The sequence below is a fragment of the Quercus suber genome, unplaced genomic scaffold (genome assembly GCF_002906115.3).
Source record: "Quercus suber isolate HL8 unplaced genomic scaffold, Cork oak 2.0 scaffold_280, whole genome shotgun sequence".
NCBI classification, from domain to species: Eukaryota; Viridiplantae; Streptophyta; class Magnoliopsida; order Fagales; family Fagaceae; genus Quercus; species Quercus suber.
In genome coordinates this window covers 449,342-470,692 of record NW_027069736.1, presented here as the reverse complement: position 1 = coordinate 470,692, position 21,351 = coordinate 449,342, and the positions used below count along the sequence as shown (strand labels likewise).

General features: G+C 31.6%; 1 protein-coding gene across 1 annotated transcript; it reads right to left on the bottom strand.

The window, feature by feature from the left end:
• Window positions 1–9,126: 9,126 nt before the first annotated feature.
• Window positions 9,127–10,481, bottom strand: LOC112036533 (probable F-box protein At4g22030). The gene has a single exon (XM_024069367.2). It carries the CDS (start codon window positions 10,437–10,439, stop codon window positions 9,198–9,200), a length of 1,242 nt encoding a protein of 413 aa, XP_023925135.1. The 5' UTR covers window positions 10,440–10,481; the 3' UTR covers window positions 9,127–9,197.
• Window positions 10,482–21,351: the final 10,870 nt, after the last annotated feature.

Here is a 21,351-nt window from a genome sequence, read left to right as displayed (position 1 = left end):
AAAGAGATGCGGTCACTTTTAAGATTTTTTTTTTTTTGGTCTTTAAAGGACTTATATAATAGAAAAGTAGTTCAATTGTTTGATTTGAGCTCAATGACGATGTTAGAGCTAGGTTTCTCTCATAATATAACTTCTATTCAAATCTTGTTTTTCTCCCGCTTATTGTAAATAAAAACTGACACTATTATGTGAAAAATGTAATGAAACAAATATCTTAAAATAATGTCTAAAGGTGTACATAATATAAATAACATTAAAAAGTGATATTAACTAAGTTATCCAAAAAAACATGACAGTGAAATATATATTCATATATACTTTTAATCTCATGATCCATTAAATAATTAATTTAATAAATTATGTGATTAAAATATATCCTTCCACGTAGGGGTGTCCACGGGTCGGGTTTGTGCCCAACCCAAACTCGACCAAACATTATCGGGTGGGGAAAATTTTGACCCGCAACCGACTTGCTGGATGTTTCAGATCAACCGGGTTGGGTCGTATCGGTTTTTGGGTGTGAATTGGTCGGTTTCGGGTTTTCTAATTTGCCGGTTTTTGGCCGAAATCTTGCCGAATCTTGGTAGATCTGGCTGAATCTAACGAGAGTTTGGTGAGATTCCTTTGGATCTATGAAAATTTGGCCGAGTTGGAGTCGGGCTTACTTGAGTTTTGGCCGAGTTTGAGTAGATCTGGGTTGGATTCGCCGGAATTAAGCAAATCTGAGTAAGGAAGAGACTAGATCTTGACCAGATTTGAGCTAATATGAGTGAAGGAAGCCCAAACGTGGCCGGATCGGAGTTGAGAAGCATTAGATCATCACCAAATCCAAGTGATTTTTGTCGTTCTTTGAGTTTTGTCTGGTGGCTCGAGTTTTTGAGGACAAAACCCACCACTTGACTCACCGGAGTCGGGTTCTAATGGTTTGAGACTCGTCACTGACCCGTTGGAGGTGTCAGCTCGGCCATGACGGGTCGGTTCTGGTCGGGTTGGTCGATTCCAGCAGGTCTTTAGTTTGCATGGACACCCCTACTTCCACGTCACTTGTTTAAAAAATTAATTTAATAAGTTGTGTGATTAAAATACCTTTGAATGCATATGAATACCCACGTAATATATTGAAGAAATTAGAAGAATCTCTTTTAAACTGCCATGGAAGGAAATTTGTTTTTCCTTTTTAGGACAAAGTTTGTCTAAAAATTTGGTTGGAGTAATAGAATGATGATATGTGTTGTTGTCATATGCATTGCACATAACTTATTTCATCGATAGTGTACCATTTCCGCTTGGGTATGTAATTTTTTTTTTTTTTTTTTTTTTTTTTTTTTTTTTTTTTTTTTTGATATTGGATTTTGAGGACCCTTTGGCCTAAATTGATGCTAAAATCTCAAACTAAAACTGTTGGTGCTCTGTGTTTTGACACCGGGAGATTGAGTCTGTTCCTAATTTGAACATGAAAAAATAATGAAGTGAATGTAGAGGATGGGAGGACAGTAAGTGGTGGCTTTAGTGAGTATGATTTCAGTTGGTGCGTTGATATGATACTCTGCAACATTAGTTGCGGCATTAAGTAGGGTACCATTTATCGTCTTTAGAATAATCAGAATTCAGAAGATGTTATTTGTAGTTAGTAATGCTAAAATCTTGGCAAATATTTGCAGTAGATGCTAATGTGAACTAGGTCGGTGCTAGTGCTAAAAAGAAAGAGAAATTTTGATATCATATCAAAATATTTGGCTTTGGCTGCTTTTGTTGATTATTTTGCGGAGTAGAGAACTTTGAAGAGAGCCGACGAAAATTGCTTTGGCCCGTCATATATGTTCACTTTTTTGCTTTGCTTTACTTTACTGAATTATTGTCCGTTTGAATTATTAATCCAACAGGAATAAAAAGAAGACTGTAGTTTGGAGCAAGAGTTATTTATTTATTTATTTTTTATGCAAGAGCAAGAGTTTTATTGAATAGCGGTGAAGGAACCATATTGATAATAATTGTTGTAAGGTTGTATTTAGTTAGTTAGGGATTTATTTTTTTAGCAATAAAAAAAGTTAGGTATTTAGTTAATTAGTTAGTTAGTTAGTTAGTTAGTTACGATTCTAAGCATGTTAATCATATTTAACACATGTTGAAATTATTAATTTATATAGGGAATAATAGCATGTAGACCAATAAAATAGTTTTATAGTTTTATATATGCCTATTATTAGTTAGTTACAATTGATTGCTTATTGCATTTCATCTCTTAATATTTCTCTAATTAAGTTAGTTTTCCAATAATTCTCATATATTCTCCTACAATTCCCATTTATCCCCGTAAAGAACCATTATGTTCATAACAAATAATTTGAGCAAATCTTAAGTATTGTTCTTGAGTTAATTAGTATGAGACTATGAGTAGTGGTTTTGTTTTACTTTCTAGGGAGTAAATTCACAAAACAACACTTCAAATATTAAACAAATATTATAGATTAAAATATTGAATTAGCACATTTTAATATTCGATTCTCTCTCTCTGTCTCTCACCATCTGTCCGATTAAATAGCACCAAGTCCAACACTAACACTAAGAGCATTCTTATTATAAGTCCTAAAAAATTTAGCATTTAGCATCTCAAAAATCTACTTTATTGATTTTAACACTTCATTTTGCAATACACCATACATCAAAAGTTCTATTTTTTTACCACTTTATTGAAAATAATATATACAATACTTTAAAATAATATAAAAACAACCTCCATAGAATCCAATAGCAACAGTCACAGCCACCTCCACCACAGCACTACCAACATCAACCTCCACTGTGGCAACCAAAATCCACCACACGAAAAAAAAAAAAAAAAAAAAAGGCCCAGCCACTACCTTCCTCTTCCATATCACAAATCAACCACTATCACAATCACGAAACCCAGATCAACAAGAAGAAAGAAGAAAGCTAGAGAGGCAAGCCCATCACAATCACTACCTTCCTTTTTGTGTGTGTGTGTGTGTGTGTGTGTCTTTAAAGGACTTCTATAATAGAAAAGTAGTTCAATTGTTTGATCACTCTATTCACTTGAGAGTTCAACGACAATGTTAGAGCTAGGTTTCTCTCATAATATAACTTCTATTCAAATCTTTGTTTTTCTCCCGCTTATTGTAAATAAAAACTGACACTATTATGTGAAAAATGTAATGAAACAAATATCTTAAAATAATGTCTAAAGGTGTACTTAATATAAATAACATTAAAAAGTGATATTAACTAAGTTATCCAAAAAAAACCACCGCACACCCTTGGTGCGATGGTCACTCCATAAGTATAAGTGCTTGTGGAGTGTGGGGGGCAAAGGTCGAGGTTCAAGTCTCCAGGAGGGAGCTTCACATACATATACACTTAGATTAGGCTAGAGTAGGATTCTATCTTGTATAAAAAAAAATAAATAAATAAATAAGTTATCCAAAAAAACATGACAGTGAAATGTATATCCATATATACTTTTAATCTCATGATCCACTAAATAATTAATTTAATAAATTATGTGATTAAAATATATCCTTCCACATCACTTGTTTAAATAATTAATTTAATAAGTTATGTGATTAAAATACCTTTGAATGCATATGAATACCCACGTAATATATATTGAAGAAATTAGAAGAATCTCTTTTAAACTGTTGTGGAAGGGAATTTCTTTTTCATTTTTAGGACAAAGTTTGTCTAAAAATTTGGTTGGAGTAATAGGATGATGATATGTGTCGCTGTCATATGCATTGCACATAACCTACTAAACCACACTTAAGTAATTGTAAATAATCATTTCAAGTGAGTTATGCGCATTGTGAGCAACAATGACACATGTTTTTTCTTATAATGCATTAAAATCTAACGCTCTAACTAATTTTGTAGCCAAAATTTATTCTCTTTATTTTTAGTAGTTTTTTACTCATATTATTTTTAAAATTTGATGTAAGCATCTTCGATTTTCAATTTAAATAATGGAAAATGTTTGGCTCAACCACCCATAGAAATTAAGAAAATATTTGTCTTGCCATGTGTAATTCACATGACCCACTTTGTTAATTGGGTTAAGTGAGTCAAGTATATTGCACATGATAATAACAAATATTTCTTTCTATTGGTGGTTAGAGTTAAACTTTATCATTAAATAATTAAGGCCATGGACATTATGTTTATGTTCATGACAAATCAAGCTTTTGTGTTAATTCTATCTTTAAAGAAAAAAAGAAAAGAAAAAAAAGGAAAGCTTATGTGCTAATATTTTCCGTTAAAACCTAAAATATTTAATTACGTGATATACAAATGATTTCCCTATGTTTATTATATATGTAATTAAATCCATTAAACTTTAATAGAAAATAATAACAAAAGGTTTGATTTGTCATAAATTAACTTAATGTTCGAAGGTGAATTATTCTAAAAAGTGCAAGGACCAAACTAACTCGCAAATCAAAGTGTAGGGATTTTATAAAATTAAAAATAATTCAAAATCTAGGAATAAAATTGGAATAATCCCTCATTTTTATTAATTTAAACATCGATCTTAATTTTTTTTTTTAAATTGTGCAATAAAATAGTAAATATTTTTGTGAGTTCATCACTTGTGAGTTAATTAATTAAAGAGATCAAAATTGTTCCTTTTATTTTAACGGTTTTAACTGATTAAGTCATTGAGCTTTGTAGTAACATCGTTAACATAAGAAAGAAAGTTCTAAGGGTTAAATTAAATTATCAAGACATTTTTAGGAGATCTGGTGAGAATGAAAAATGTGTTACTGAGTTACCTTGTTTACGAGTATGACAAAAACTTTTAATGTCATTTTTTTTTTTTTTTTTTGCTGCGGAAAAGAAAACTTTATTACCAAAAAAAGAAACAACAACAACACAGTCTAGGCAGCTTTCACCAAGATGAGATTAGCAAAATTAGGTGGGCTGAACCCCAGCTCAAAAGAGCCTAAAAATAAAAAAATAAAAAAAGATCTATCAAGGACCACTTAGCTAGAGTATGAACAACATGGTGAGCTTCTCTATATACCCAGTTGAAGGAAATCTTTGAAAGTTAGGGAATATATTATATACTGAGGTATCAAGCAGGATAGATGACCAACGGCTGAGAGGCTGGTTGCCTTGTCGACCATAGTTTTGCAATGGAGCTAGGCTTTAGCAAGATAGTGGTTGAAGATTTCAGAGTATATTAAGCATCAGAGTATTACGTGGAATTGAAAAAGATAATGGGAATCACAAAAAGTATATCAAAAAAGAAATAAACAATTTATTATAAAGGTCACGGGATCAACAAACTTGACCCACTCTAAATAAGCGAATTAAAATAAATATATACATAAATATCTAATTATAGTAAAAAGCACACACAAAATATATATATTTATGCACAATATGAAATTAAACTTCTATTTTCATCCTTTGTGTTTCATTTTTCATGCGGCCAAACCAACCAACTACAATATTATATTATAGGCAAAACTACACTATTGGTCTCTAAAGTTTGTTTGTTGAGCGCTTTTAGTCCCTGAAGTTTCAATAAAGCACTATTAATCTCTAAAGTTTTAAAACTAAACACATGATTGCTCACTTCACTAACTTCTATTAGTTTCTTTACTTACTTGTCTAACGGAAGAATGAGTAGGCATATTTTTAATGATGTGGCAAACCTGTCATATCAGTTGCAATGTCTAAAAGTAAAATCGTTGCAATGTAACTTAAGTGGCCGAATCAAAATTTGACTCTTCATTTAAAAATACAACCCAGAACCAAGTCACCAAAATTCTAACAGAACCTTAAAATCTCTTTTCCTCTCTGGTACTCCTTTCTCTCTCTGTAAATTTTAGCCAAACATGAAACATCAGATAGATATGGCGAGACAAGGAGGACTCAAGATAGTAGCCACTTGATTTGGATCAAAGTCTCCAAAGACCTTCAGATCTTCAAAAAGAGGCAGCACACCTGAAGTCTTATAAGATCCTAGACTAAAACCTTTACAAAGCCCAATTTTTAGCGTATAAATCTCAGGAAAGCATTGCTCAAAGAATTTACCTAGATTGTCATAGTTTTCTTGTTCAACTCAAGCTGACTTTTTGTGCAGATATTAGGCCAATGATCAAGTCAAATACCAAGACAAATTATATAATATTAAAAGAAAAAAAAAGAGAAATAGATGGAAAAAATGAAAGGGTCTTATTAGGTTACTGAGAAATTTAATTTTAAATGTTCACAGCAAGAGATTTGATCTAGGTATTGCATATATGTAGGACTATGTAGGCTGTGCACTAATTTACGGAACTCTCGCTTGCGGATCTCCTTGTCTTGTTGTCTCTAGAGATTTTTGACATGGATTTCATCGAAGTTACACAGAGAGAGAATGAGAGGTAACGGAGAGAGAGGGGGGTAAATGGAGAGGAGAGCTTTTTGGGATTTTTTTAAATAAAAAATGTTGCCATGTCATTAAAAGTATGCCTACTCATTTTTCCATTAGACACATAAGCACAAAACTAACAGTAGTTAATTGAGAGACCAATTGTGTTTAGTTTTGAAACTTTAGGGACTAATAACGCTTAGTTGAAACTTTAGAGACTAAATGCGCTTAGCAGGTAAACTTAGGGACTAATAATGTAATTTTGCCTTATACTATATGTGTATATATATGTTTCTAATTTTTTTTCATTGTAAAATTTGATTAATTTATAAGAAAAAAATTTGATTAGTTTATAAGAAAACAAAAAGGACGCATGGCAAGCTATAGTTAGTAAAATATAAAAGTGGAATATGCTCAAATTCATGCATCTAATAATTAACAAAAACACACACACATGTATAAAAACACACACTACATATGGAATAAAAACTATTCTTTGTGTTTTTCTTTTATGCTTTAATAACTGACATACTGCAGTATGTCATGCATTTGTTTTTTATTTTTTATTTTTTATTTTTTTTATTTATAAATATTTTTGTGGCTTTATAAGAAAAAGAAAAAGAATGTGTAGCATATTGTGATTAATAGAACATAAAATGAAATAATTATAGTGAGACAAATTATTTTGATTCAAAATATGTATATATAATTAAATAATTATACATACACATGTATATTGATTCACACAATTGACATCTTAATTGCACACATAAAATTCAGTATAACTATATCTCCCAAAAAAGAAAAACCAAACAAGAATAGCATGCTCTATTACCAATTTCTTTTTAACATCACAATACTAACCTCTGATTACATGGCAAAAACTTCTGTTGTTTAATTTATATGTGTTTTGAACAAGGACAGACTCAGGATTTCAAGATAGGGGGCAGAGATAAGCAAAAAAAAAAAAAAAAAAAAACAAATACACATCCATATAGTATTAAGAAACTTTCAACCAAGACAAATACACAAAAATCATTATTTTTTAATATATTAAGATACAATCATCTACCAATAAAAACAAAAAACACAAAACACTATTGTTTCTGTCACTCACCCAGTCTCACTACCGATACTATGAATTTATTATTCATTACCAATAAACACTTTTTCTAACTTTACCTTTTTAATCCCGTTGAATTACTGTACCTCTTTCTGTCACTTGTCCCTATTATTGCCCAACTACTTAATAGTCATAGACTCACAAAGCCGAAAAGCCAAAAAGCCAAAAAGGCAAAAAAAAAAAAAAAAAAAAAAAAAAAAAAAAAAACCATCACAAGCACAGATGCATATATTCAATTCACAATGACCATTATCACTCATCAGTAAAAACACAAACACCACAAGTACAAATTATGAGATTCACAAACATTGCAGCTAGATGTGTCTTTGGTCTCGCGTGGTGGTGGAGTGGGCAACGGCAAGACGGGTCTTGCCGTCTCAAACTCTTGTTCTCTCTCGCCTCTCAGTTTCTCTCTGTATTGCCTACTCTCTACTCTATAGGTCTCTCTTGCCTCTTTCTCTCTGTCTCGCCTCTCAATTTTTCTTTTTTCATTTTTTTTCCCGTTTGGAGTCTTTGGACTACTGGGTTTACATTTTTTTGGATTTGCATTTAAAAAAAAAGATTTATATGGACTGGGTTAATAATTCATGATTTTGGAGGTGGCCCATGCTACAAAGTAAGGGGGCCCAAGTTTTTTTTTTTTTTTTTTTTTTAATTATAATCCGAAAATTAAGCTACTATTTTTTTTTTTTGGGCCCGGGGGGGCGTAGGCCCCCACCTGGGTTCGCCCCTAGTTATGAATGTCACAAAACTATTTGCCTTTCCATATATTCCCTCTCAGTTGTTATGAATTCATGAGGCAAAATGACCAATGCATTAATTATACAAGTTTTTGATCTAACTCATATATGAAAAATTATTGAATATTCCGGGAGTATCATAAATGCGTTTTCTCTCCTCTCACATGAATTGTGGGTTTTACCAAAAATTTAATTAGTGAGATTCATAGTTATGTGAGATGGGAGAATAAACATTTATAGTACTATGAGAGTATTCAATAATTACCCCCCATATATAGGTTTTCATTGAATTTTTGGTTTTATTCACTCTATGGCCTGAGATGCAAAAAAGGAAAGTGGCGGTGGTGACTGGAAGTTTCAGTTGAACCATCTCCAATTTCGTGACCAAATCCAACTATTCAACGTAATAAACAATAAACTAAGACATTTCAAATAATCTAAGCCCGTGCAATTTTTTGACCACCTGTCTTGAATAGTCTACTAAATATTCAACTAATCTACATAGAATTACTTCTTCAACAACATATTTTTGAACTCTCCAGTGGTACTGTCGTAAAGTTATTTGTTTGTGCAACTTCGATTTTCAACACCTTGTAAATTGTAATAGGAAATTCAAGTTATTATATGCAAGAAACAAAAAAAAAAAAATTCTTTTACAAAATCTTTTTGCACAAGTAGCGAATATAAAATTTTAGAATTAGCATTTTTTTTTCAATGTTAGAACATTGTACGAAGAGTTAAATAAGTTATAAACAATTGACAAATCAAAGAATTCAATTAAGTGATCGAGAAACTAAGAAATACATGCATTTTATTTTACAAACTCTTTTTGCACAAGTAGCTGATATATATAAAATTGGAGAATTAACCTTTTTTTATATGTTAGAAGATTGTACAATGAATTAATCAAGTTATAAACAATTATCAGATCAAAGAATTTGATTAATTACAAAATCCAGAACTAGAAAAGCTTGCTTGCAAATTCGTCTACACGGGAAGAAGCTGACTTTCTAGCAAGTTCTCTAAGTTTTGATAAGCTTCTTCCAAGTTTTATAGCCACCTTCATTTCAAACAGTTCTCCATTTTCTCTGCTCTCCAAATCTTTTTCCTCTAGTGTGGCTTCAATTGATTCTTGCAATAGCTGGAAAAAGCCACCACAGTTTCTGTACATCTCAATCACCATCCCAACTTGTCCACCATGCTCAAAAGCATTAACTGTGCTAGCTAAAGCCCCAGCAGCCACTGCTACTATTGGTGCCCATGATCCATTACCAATAAAAGCTGAGCCAAAGGCTGCTATGCCCGTGAGTAATGGACCTGAGATGGCTAAAGTCTTGTTGATTTTCAACAAGAAGTTGCCCAGTCTTACATAGTCCTCTATGTCTTTTCTCTCCACCACCTTAATGATCTCTCGCATTTCCATTTCAAGTTCCTCACTCCATCCATTGTTACATTGTTTTCCTTCATGTGAAAAGTTTTTCTTTTGTAGTACTTGATTTTTAGGCCACCAAACAGCTGGCTCAATCTTTGCTGGGAATTTTTCAAGCATTGCACCAAGCAAGGGAAGTGGGTAGGCTTTGTCAAGAGCCAAAACCTTTTCCATCACCTCCTTCACATCTTCTTGAGTTGGAGTTCCAATGGCGAGCATGGTTTGGATTTGGCTTTGTAACTGCTTGAACAATCTTGTAGCATTGCGTTGCTCCTCGGCAAGTTGTGAAGGTTGAATTTTGTTCATTATAAGCAACATTCCCGTGGCTGCGGAATACAAAAGAGTAGACGATAATTTCAAAGCCAAAAGAGGCATTCCAATGCCACCAGTTGCAGCAACACCAGCCATTGTTGCAGCTGTGAGAATTATCATGTTGATGGAGTTTAGAAGAAGGGTATTCCAGTTGTCACGTTGTTCTCCAATGTTGGCGTGCATCTCTACTCTATCAGCTACGGCCTCTAAGATGGCATAGAGTTGAATGGTAACATTAGTACTAGAGCTGTGTGATCTATCATCGATGACATTGAACTTTTCTACTGGGGTTGTGTTTATGAACCCGTCTCTTATATTCAGTTCCTCACCTAGATTTCTCTTTGGTATTTTTGGAACTGAGAAAGTGAGTTTTTGAAGTCTTGGGACTTGAATAGCAGCATGGATTTTCCTTGAACAACCACAAGAAGAAGACGCAGAAGGTAAAAGGAGAGCTGAAGCCATTTGATTGAGAGGTTTTTTCTCTTCGGTTATTGTGTATTTGTGTTGCAGAAAGAATATTTTTGGATCTTGTGTATTTGTGTAGTAGAAAGAAAAGGTTTTGAATGAAGATTGAGAGGCACATTGGGTCTTATTTATGGTGTTGGAAACAGAACTATAACACTGGGTCATATACGGGAAAATGTTGAATTTGAATGGTTTTGACTGGCTTGAACCAGCCTGTTAGCTGACCATTTCATTTTATGTTTTTTTGGTGGGTTAATTCCATTGGCTGACCCATTCTGTATTCATAATTTTCTAAGTTCAAAATTTTTGAGTCATTGTCTTGGCTCCCTCATGCACACGACGTAGCTATTGGCCTATTTGTATTATTGCTACAAACTGATTGCTTTCTTTATATTTCATGTCATGCAGTTGCAAATAGACACCTATAAGGGGTCAACATCTCCAAAACCATGTGCTGCGGCTTTTTCATAAACACACCAAGTCGAAAATCTTAAAATATCATAATTTATGCTGTAATTTAAGCCAGTCAACAGTAAATAATAGAGAAAAATTAACGCGTCTATGTTAAAGGATCATTTACAATTTACAGTTGATGACACAAAGTCAAAAATCTTAGTATCGTAACTTCTGTATTATAATTTTTGTCATAACTTTGAAATGATCGACTGTAAATAATAGAGAAATAGTGATAGGTTTATGTTAAAGCATGTGCTATGGCTTTTTCATACACACACTAAGTCAAAAATCTTGAAATATCATAACTTTTGTGAAATGATTTTCGTCATAACTTTGAGGTGGTTAACAGTAAATAATAAAGAAAAATTAACACTTCTATGTTGAAGTGATCATTTACAATTTACAGTTGATGACACCAAGTCAAAAATCTTAGTATCGTAACTTTTGTGTTATAATATTTGTCATAACTTTGAAGTGCTCGACTGTAAATGGTAGAGAAAAAGTAACAGATTTATGTTAAAGTAATCATTTACAACTTACATGCAGTGTGTAATAAACATTGTCCAAATTATTATATAAATGTCTTTTATTTGGTTTTTTTTATATCATATCGGTTTTGAGGATCTTGGCATAATTAATTGAAGTTAAAAGCTCAAATTAAGCAAATGGGTTTCCTGTGACACACAGCTAGGAAAATGGAGTCTGTTCCTAATTTGAAGAAAAACAAGTAATATTTGGAGTTAAGGTACTCGTAGAGGGTGGCGTTGCACGATTAAGGCTTTTGAAAATACTCTCACACAAGATTAACCGTGAAAACTATTATGTACTTAAAGAAAGATCTAAATAATAATAATAGGAACCAAGAAAATATAAAGAAAAACAGACACAATCAAAAACAAGAAAATAACATTATGGGTTTACGCTGCTTGGCTTTAAAGCCTATGTCCAAGGATAACGATAAAGAGAAAATTGCATTAACAAATATGGAGATTAAGGGTGCATTTTTTTCAATGAAAATTTTCAACTATAAAATATTTTCAGCTGAAAACATTTTCAGAAAACAATTTGTTTTTGGGTATTTTATTACATTCCTAAAAATGCTTTGGAAAACATTTTAAGGCAATTAGTTTGGATACCGCTTATTTTGCTGAAAATTGAAAATACTGTAGAAAAATAATTTTTAAATATATAAATAATACTGTGGGACTCAGTTTTAAAGTTGGTTTTTTTTTTTTTTTAAATAAAGTACTTGTGGGTTTCGTGGACAGTGTATAAAACCCACTAAAAAAGCATAATCCCACATGGAACACTCTTCTCAAAAAAAAAAAAAAAAAAAACCAAAATTTTAAATAAAGTACTTGTGGGTTTCGTGGACAGTGTATAAAACCCACTAAAAAAGCATAATCCCACATGGAACACTCTTCTCAAAAAAAAAAAAAAAAAAAGCCAAAACGCGCTGATAAATATAAGCTATATCCAAATGGGTACTCAATGTCGGTTAAGAAAGGGCAATACTTTTTTTTTTTAGAGAAAGAAAGGACAATACCTAACCGCAAAAAACGAAGACCATACTATTTCTCTCTAATGGGTACTCAATGTCGGTTAAGAAAGGGCAATACTTTTTTTTTTAGAGAAAGAAAGGACAATACCTAACCGCAAAAAACGAAGACCATACTATTTCTCTCTAATAAAAGAACAAAGGATTACTTTTATTTTATCATTAAAAGTGGGGTAGTAGAATCCAAAATGGAGCTATTTCATATGCAATTTGTGCAATCATTCAAGCCACAACAGCTGGGATGCAGTAAGTATTGACTTTATATATTAGTGAGTACCCTTTTTTTTTTTTTTTTTTTTACTATTTAATTACTGGGTTGTAGTTGTACTCATCTAATGGAAATGACTAATGTGATATTCTATGCAGCACCTACAAGAAGAGGAAGTTCTCAGGAAGTTGTTGTTCCCCATATTGCTACCATAATTTGATATCTTGGTAACACTTTTTTTATTTTTTCATTTTTTTAAAATATTTTTTCATATAAGATAAAATTTCTACTCTAACATAATCTAAGTGTATATGTGTGTAAAGCTTTCTTTTAAAAACTTGAACCTCAGTCCTTAAACCTCAGTCATTGTCCCCCACACCCCACAAGTACTTATACTTGTGGAGTGACTATCGCACCAAAGGTACTCGATGGTGATATCTTGGTAACACTTTTCAAAACTACTCAATCATATATTTGCATTATCATATGATGTGGTGTGTGTGTGTGTGTATAAATATAGGATTGGGTTCAAGTTATACATGGAGTAACTCTAAGTAATATTACACCACCTAATAACTTGTTATAGAGTTTATATTTTGAAAATCATACCATTGAATTACATATTCTATATGTTTTTAACAATCATGCCAATTTTTATGTCAATTAGATGTTATTTACCATTTGATCCATAAACTCATTTTTTATGCATTATTTTAAATTACAAAAACTTGAATTTAAAAAATTGATTGATGACATGACTATTAATATTTAATCACCTTAAAATTTTGCAAGCATTGCGAATATACGAAGATAATGTAAGCTAATAGTAGATTTGTCAAAATTTGCATCCAATTAAAAAATATTGAGTAGTATAACATTGCTTAGAATTACATCGGGTATAACTTGGCGACTCAACCCATATATATATATATATATATATTTGTGTGTGTATATATATATATATATTTTCTTTTTTCTTTTTTCTTTTTGGGTTGGTGGGGTTGTAGGGGTACTTTTAGGGTTTATTTCCTGTTCTAAAATTTGGTGCTTAGTAAGTTTGACCTTCTATAGTTTTTGAAAGCCTATTTGTTAAACATACCAAGACACGATTTTGATAGCTTATTCATTAAACGTACCAAGACAAAACAAAAAAAAAACAAAAAACAAAAAAAAAAAAAAAAAAAAATTCAATCATATATTTGCATTATCATATGATGTGGTACCAATATATATATATATATATATATTTTTTTTTTTTTCCTTTTTGGGTTGGTGGGGTTGTAGGGGTACTTTTAGGGTTTATTTCCTGTTCTAAAATTTGGTGCTTACTAAGTTTGACCTCTATAGTTTCTGATAGCTTATTTGTTAAACGTATCAAGACAAGTTTATGATACCTTATTTGTTAAATGTACCAAGACAAAAAGAGAAAGGTTAAATTTTTATTTATAAAAAAAATTAAAGAAGAAAGAAAGAAAAAGAAGAAGAAAAAACTAGTTTTATAGCTTATTTGATAAAATATGAGACAAAAAGTAAAATGTTGGGAAAATTAAACTTTACTCCCTTAAACTATACCATAAATTACACTTTACACCCTAAATTTTTGAATTCACGTATTGCACCATAAACTATGATATTTATTACACTTTACACTCCAACATCAAGTTTAATGTTAACTTGGATGAAAATTCAAAGTTTATGGTACAAAGTGTAATAAGAAATATAATTTAGGGTGAGAAAATGTAATTTTTCTTTTATTTTGACGTTAAAGTACAAAGTGTAATAAAAGTCATAATTTATGGTGTAAAACATGCATTTGAAAAGTTTAGGATGTAAAGTATAACAGGAGATATACAATTTAAGATGGTAAAATGTAATTTCTCCCAAAATGTTTCAAGGAACATATGTAAGTTTATGGCTTCTTGCCCCTTTATCATTCCCCGTCCCCTATTGGTTCTTGCAGACTAGCTTGAGATTAATTAGGTGAGTATTGGATAAATGAAGCTATTTGTGGAATTGATTCACTAGATTGAGTGACTTACAACCTCAAATTACTATATATGTGGGAATTGGATTCAGTTCCAATAAGTACTATATATATGGCATGGCACACATGCATTTGGTTCTTTTAAGAGAGACCTGCCTGAAGATCAATCCCTCAAGCAGGGTTTCAGTATTTGGGCATGCATGTAGTCCGAAGAATAGTCTATCATCATAAAACCCAGTTGTGACTTTTGAGGTGGATGACTCCCAACCTATTGGCTTACTATTTTTTTTTTCCTTTCTTTCTCTTTGGCTTTGGTCCATTGGCTGACCCATTCCTTAATTCATAACATTCAAATTCAAAATCTTCCCCCCTTGTCTTGGGTCTCTCATGCGACGTAGTAAAACTTGTAAGCTATTAATTACTAAAACCCTTTGTTGCTTAACTTCTTCTATTACGTATAATACAATCTGGCTCTACTGAGTCTACTATAAGGGGTCAACATCTCCAAGTCGAAAGCATGTCTTACTGCTATATACGGCTTTTTCATACTACATTTCCACTCAGCCAAATCATAGATTACTTGCATTCCAAATATCATAGATAATACCCTTCGCCTTCAGATTAATTTCTATAGAACATTACTTTTAATTGAATTTAATCAGTTAAGAGTTATGTCCCCATCTCTATAGGACTAGTTTGATCCAAGTTTTATATATGTTTTTTGCTAAGTCCTAGTTTTATAATTCTTGACATGGTCTTTCCTTGCATAAGTACATATATTTATTATGGTCACAATAGAGAAATTTGTGAAAGGACTCTTAACGTTTGTGTTTCTGCCATATTTTAGAACTTAGAAGTCCACAACTCCTTATCTAGACTTGAAAAACAGGACATATCGTAGGATTTGGGTTCAATCCAATTAAATTCAGATAAAAAATGGAACCTCCTGAATGGATGGTAAAACCTATGACTCCAATGTGATCTTTTGGAAGATCGGGTCAACTTAATATGACCCATATTTTTTTACATGCAATTTTTTTTTTTGGATATATATATATATATATATATTATATTTTATCTTCTTTTCAATACAAATAAGAGAAAAAATAATCATAAATAAAAGTTAAATAATACATAAATTCTTAAATTTATACCGTCTAAAGTTCACTAAATTGAAGCCTTCAAGCCTCAACCTTGTTAAGAAATAATCTATGAATATTTGTGAGAAGAAAACAACTTAGAAAGAAAGGAAGTAAATAAGAGCAAAACATGAATGTGACACTAAGTTAGAAAGTCAAAAAATGGTAAAAAGAAATGGTAAAAAATTTATCTTCAAAAAAATAAAAAAGGATTCAACTTGTGTGACTAGTTGGTCGATTGATCAAGTCAACATTTTAATGGGTCGGGTTCAAGTCAATACTTTTTTTCATGGATTCAAAAAAATCCCTACCTATTGCAATATATATATATATATATATATTTTATAGATTTGGACATGTAATTAGGTTGGTACCTCATAGTATTTCCATCGGAACTATCTAAGTTTAAATCCTTTCTCTTAGGCCTGGCTCCTACACTATATTTTTAGTTTTAAATAACCTATTTAATAAGTTATATAACTTATTTAAATGATACGTGTAGATATTTTTATGAGTCACCACATAATGAGTTTAAAAGAGGTTGACAAGTTAGAATTATTTTCATGACATCATCGATGACACTATTTGAAATTTTGAATGATGCCTAAATTAACACAATATGTAAATAGTTATGAAAAAAAGATAATGAAAATTTGTATGTGGGTAGTACGTAGAAAGTGGAAATTGTACCAACTAGTTTCTTTTGAATTTTTCGCTTCAATCAAAATGGGCTTTCAAAATAGACTTGGAAAGGTATTATGATTTGAGGGCCATCTTACAATCTATAAATAGGTTGGGTTTGACTTTCAAATGTCTCGCCAACGGCGAAACCCATTCAACAAAGTCCACTGCAACTTAGTCCTCAAACCCCAAACCCCAACCCTAATTTATTAAGCACTGGAATTAGTAAAAGAGTTCTACAAAATAATAATAATAATAATAATAATAATAGTAACAAGTGTTTTTAGAGCATTTGTAAATAAATCATTTTAAGAAAGGGACAAAATTTAGTTACAAAATTAGTTGTAGTTTAAGGCTACAAACTCACTTAATAAAATATATATTACTACATATTTTGAAAATCTAATAGTTAAATTTGATGTTTTTTACGCTCTTAATACACATGTCAAATTTTGTGTCAATAAGATATTATTTACTATATGATCTATAAGCTAATATTTTATGCATAATTTTAAATTACAAAAACTTGTAATTTAAAAATTTTATTGATGATATAGCTAGTGATCTTTAATTTTTTTTTTGAAATTTTGCAAGCATAAAGGATATAAGAAGAAGATATAATCCAATTAATAGTGAATTTGTCAAAATTCACCTAGGCTACAACCAATTTTGTAGTTAAACTTTGTCCTTAAGAAAGTTTTAATATCATTTTAATGAAAAACTAGCCTCATCACACAAGCTTCGCACATGCGATGAAACTTTTTTAATTATTTATTTTTTATAGTGTCATTGTGGGGGGAAAAGGCCCAATCTAACATAGTGGGCCTAGAGCCCCATGTGAGGATTACTGTGCGTCCGAAGAGAAAGAGATGGTAAGGGCAAGACCCATCTGGAAGAAGGATTCCCAGAAAGAAGATGGTTGCCGTCCGAGGAGACCGCCATCCATCCGAGGAGATTTTATTCCGCGGACGTGAATAATATTGATTAATCAAATATGTGAAAGGTCCGAATGATTTTCCTAGCAACCCCAATAATCAAGATAAGCACTGGGTATATCTGGAGAAGATAAAAATGAGGAAATATCTAAAGGAAAAACTGTTACCACCGCATTTAAGGCACTGTAGCAACTTCTCTGGCCGCATTTATGTGGAGAAGACCTCTGAACAGTATAACTTCACCTACCGCCACTCACAGAGAGCTAGAGGAGATACTTGGCGTGACATATACTCAAGTAGGTTCACTGATGAGGAACAAGTGGACCATGGAGATGATGGGGAAGGAGGCTATATAAAGGAAAGAAGCTCCTGAGAAAGAGGAAGGGAGAACGAGAGAAAAGAGAAAAAGGCTTTACTGTAACCCTAAGAACTGTACTCACCATATAATCAATAATATGCCTCTTCGAACACCAATTCTTTACTTGTAAATTTATGTTGGTTTATGCTTGGGAGTTGTGATTAATTGTTGTCGATTCCATAATCAATCTAGCTCTTTTACCCACTCTCTACAAATTCATTGTTTTGGGCTTGGGCCACAAATCCTAACCCTACAGTCATAATTTTTCATTCATTCCAATTTGGGTTTACACGTTTTCTCATTATATTACACATTTAGAACTACTAATACAACCAGGAGTGTCATGAGGCTAGCTTCAAAAAATGAACAAATATTACACGTTTATTTTGTAACAAAAAAAAAAAAAACTGTGTTTTTATTTTATATATAATTTTTATTTTGAGAATATAATTTATAAGTGAATAAAGTAATTTGAAAATCAACAAGAGAGTGACCATATTTTTTAGGTAATGTTTTAATGAGATTTAGAGTTGTATTTTTACTGGATTATCTTTTAGTTTTGTCTCTACTTATTGAACAAAAAAAATGAGGATCCCAAATAGAGAAAACTCCTTAAATAGTAGTATAGATATAGATATATAAAACTGTCAAAAAAATTCATTTTTTAATTATAAAATTTTTTAAAAATATTTCAAAAAAACCAATATCCTTAATGTTAGAATTATGTAATAAAATGATTAAATTTACCATATCTTAATATCTTAGGGTCTGTTTGGTTAAAGGGGTGGAAAAGTGGAAGGGTGGAAAATATTTTTGTTTGGTTGGAGAGAAAAATGGAAGGATGGAAAATATAGTTTATATAAATTAACTATTATGTCCTTATTATATAATATATATATAAAAAATAAATATATTTACACTCTTTAAATAAAGTGAGAGGGATAGGTAAGTGCAATAAAGTGATGGTATTTGTGTAAATTACATCATTTAGTATCTTTTCCTCCCAATTTTCCTCACAAATTGGGAGGATAAAAAAATGTGGGCCGAAGGGATTATTTTCTTCCCCATTTTCCGTCTCTCTTATTTTCTCTCCTGAACCAAACAGTGGAAAATGTCATTTTCCACCCTATTTTCTTCTCCTTATTTTCTATCCTCTTTATTTTCACCCCAACCAAACATACTCTTAAACTTTTGAAACAATTAGGGTACATTTGGTACGCTGTAATAGCTCCTGTAATGGAATAGCTATTCATGTGTAATATCAATTCGGTCATTTGGTTGCATCTTTATTATAGAGATTAATTATTACATTGGAATAATTATTCTTTAAATTGAAAAATAGTTATTCCTCTTTAAAATGAATGTAATAGCTATTCTTTAGTGTATATAATAGGTTTTAAAATTAAAATATTTTCAAAAATATAAAGTTTCCTTATACATCTTCTTTTACAAGTTTTCCATGTGTAACAACCAAACTTATGAATAGTAATAATTATTCAATTACAATGTCTTCTATTCCTAGTAATAAAGATTACTATTCCTAATGTAATCTACATTCAGTGTACTAAACGTACCCTTAGTAATTTAACACAGTATCAAATTAAATGAGAAGTTTCAGTTCACATGTGATAGTAGGTATTAAAATGATGTGATTAAATAATTAAGAGTAAATTCCAGAAAATTACCCTGAAGTTTGAGCTAATACCAACTAGGTCTAAAACTTCTCAAAACTAACCAACTTAGTCCTTAAATGACAATTTTGTCCCTAAATACCTAAACCCGTTACGTTCTCTTCTCTCTTCTCTTTGACTCTCATCTCGTTTCCTTTTATCTCTCTCTCACCCAGGTGATGCCCATCTCTTGTCTCTCGCCCCTCTCTTAATCACTGAACTTTGGTCATCGGTGAAACCCATAACCCTCTCTCCCTCTAAATTTTCTTTGGTTGTTAGGTTCAGATGATTTGGGTGTGGGTTTGAAAATTTGGATTTTGGGTATACTATTTGTAGATCTCTGGGTATGCTATTTTGATTTGGGTTTTGGCTGAATGGATGTCTTCAAATCTGGTGCATGTGGTTTGGATTTAAATTTTGGTGGGTGACCTTTCAGATTTGTGGTGGTCGTGTGGCTGGTTGTTGCACAGTTGTTTTTTTTTTGTTTTTTTCCCTTTTGTTGCTGCTCTGGGTTAGAGGTGGAGGCAGTCGTGGGTTGCTACTGCATTGAGTCAAAGGTGGTGGCAGCCATGGTTGGTTGCTGCACAGTTTTTTTTTTTTTTTTTTGCTGCACTGGGTTAGAGGTGGTGGCAGCCATGGATTGTAGCTGATGTTACTTTTTTTAGGTGGTAGAAAATAGGGAAGAGAGAGTGAGAGTTGATGCTAAACTAACCTTTAGTAGTGATGGTTGTTCAATAGAGTTGCTGATGCCGGTGAAGACTCATGGGTTTTGCAAGTGGCTAGGCTCATGGTCATGGGTTTTGCAGGTGGGTGAGAGAGAGAGAGAAAAAGGGGAAGGAGATGAGAGTCAAAGAGAAGAGAGAAGAGAACGTAACAGGGTTTAGGTATTTAGGGACAAAATTGTCTTTTACGGACTAAGATGGTTAGTTTCGAGAATTTTTGGACTTAGTTAGTATTAGCTCAAACTTTGAGATAATTTTTTGAAATTTACTTAATAATTAAATTTATCATCTTTTAATAACTTAAACTTTTATTACAATAGTTAATTTAACACTTAAAACAACATAGGTTAACTTTTTCTTAGTAAAAAACCAACCAGAAAAACAAGAATATATTTAGCCAAAAAACAAAAGGAAACACAAGCGTATGCTTAGCACAATTCTGATTTAAAGGATGATTTCCAATAGTTTTAGACGAAAATACCAATGCTGGCTGGGCCTCTCGGCCCAACACTCAAAACCTTGTCCAATTTTTTTTTTTTGATAAGACCTTGTCCAAATTCATGTTAAGGAAAGTACGAAAAAGTATCTTTATGCCTGATATATTTCTCAAAAGCAAAAAACGCAACTTACACGGCTAGTGGTCGTATTATATATTATATTGTTTGGTCCTAATAGTGGTCTTCCTATAAAAGTTACAACCGGTATAATTATAAGTAATTTTACACTGTTTAATAAATTTTAATGAGGTTAATATTTTAAAAATCTTATTATTAGATTGTATGTTCCTCAATTATTTTCTAAACATACATGCTAAATTTTATATCAATTAGATATTAGTTATTATTCAATTTATAAACTCATCTTTCATGTCTAATTTTATAATTCAAAATCTTGAATTATATTTTATAGGTGAGATAGTTATTGATTTTCAAAGAAACCCTAAAGGAGAATATTTCAATTTTTTAGTTTCTTGGTTACCGTTGAAATGCTTCATTTAAATTCACTTCTTTCTATACTTTTGGACTAACCACCACACCCACCCATGTTCTAAATATTTTAGTGCCTATTATGCTAATGTTTCTGTGGGGACACCAAGTTTATCATTTGGGTCTAGTTAATATGTGTTTTTAGAGCATACATTAAACTTTCTATTTTTAGAAACATTTTCTCGGGAATTAAAAAAACTGTCGTTACTTTT

Excerpts from the sequence above, each read along its gene's own strand:
- LOC112036533 (XM_024069367.2), bottom strand. The coding sequence starts at position 10,439 with ATGGCTTCAGCTCTCCTTTTACCTTCTGCGTCTTCTTCTTGTGGTTGT.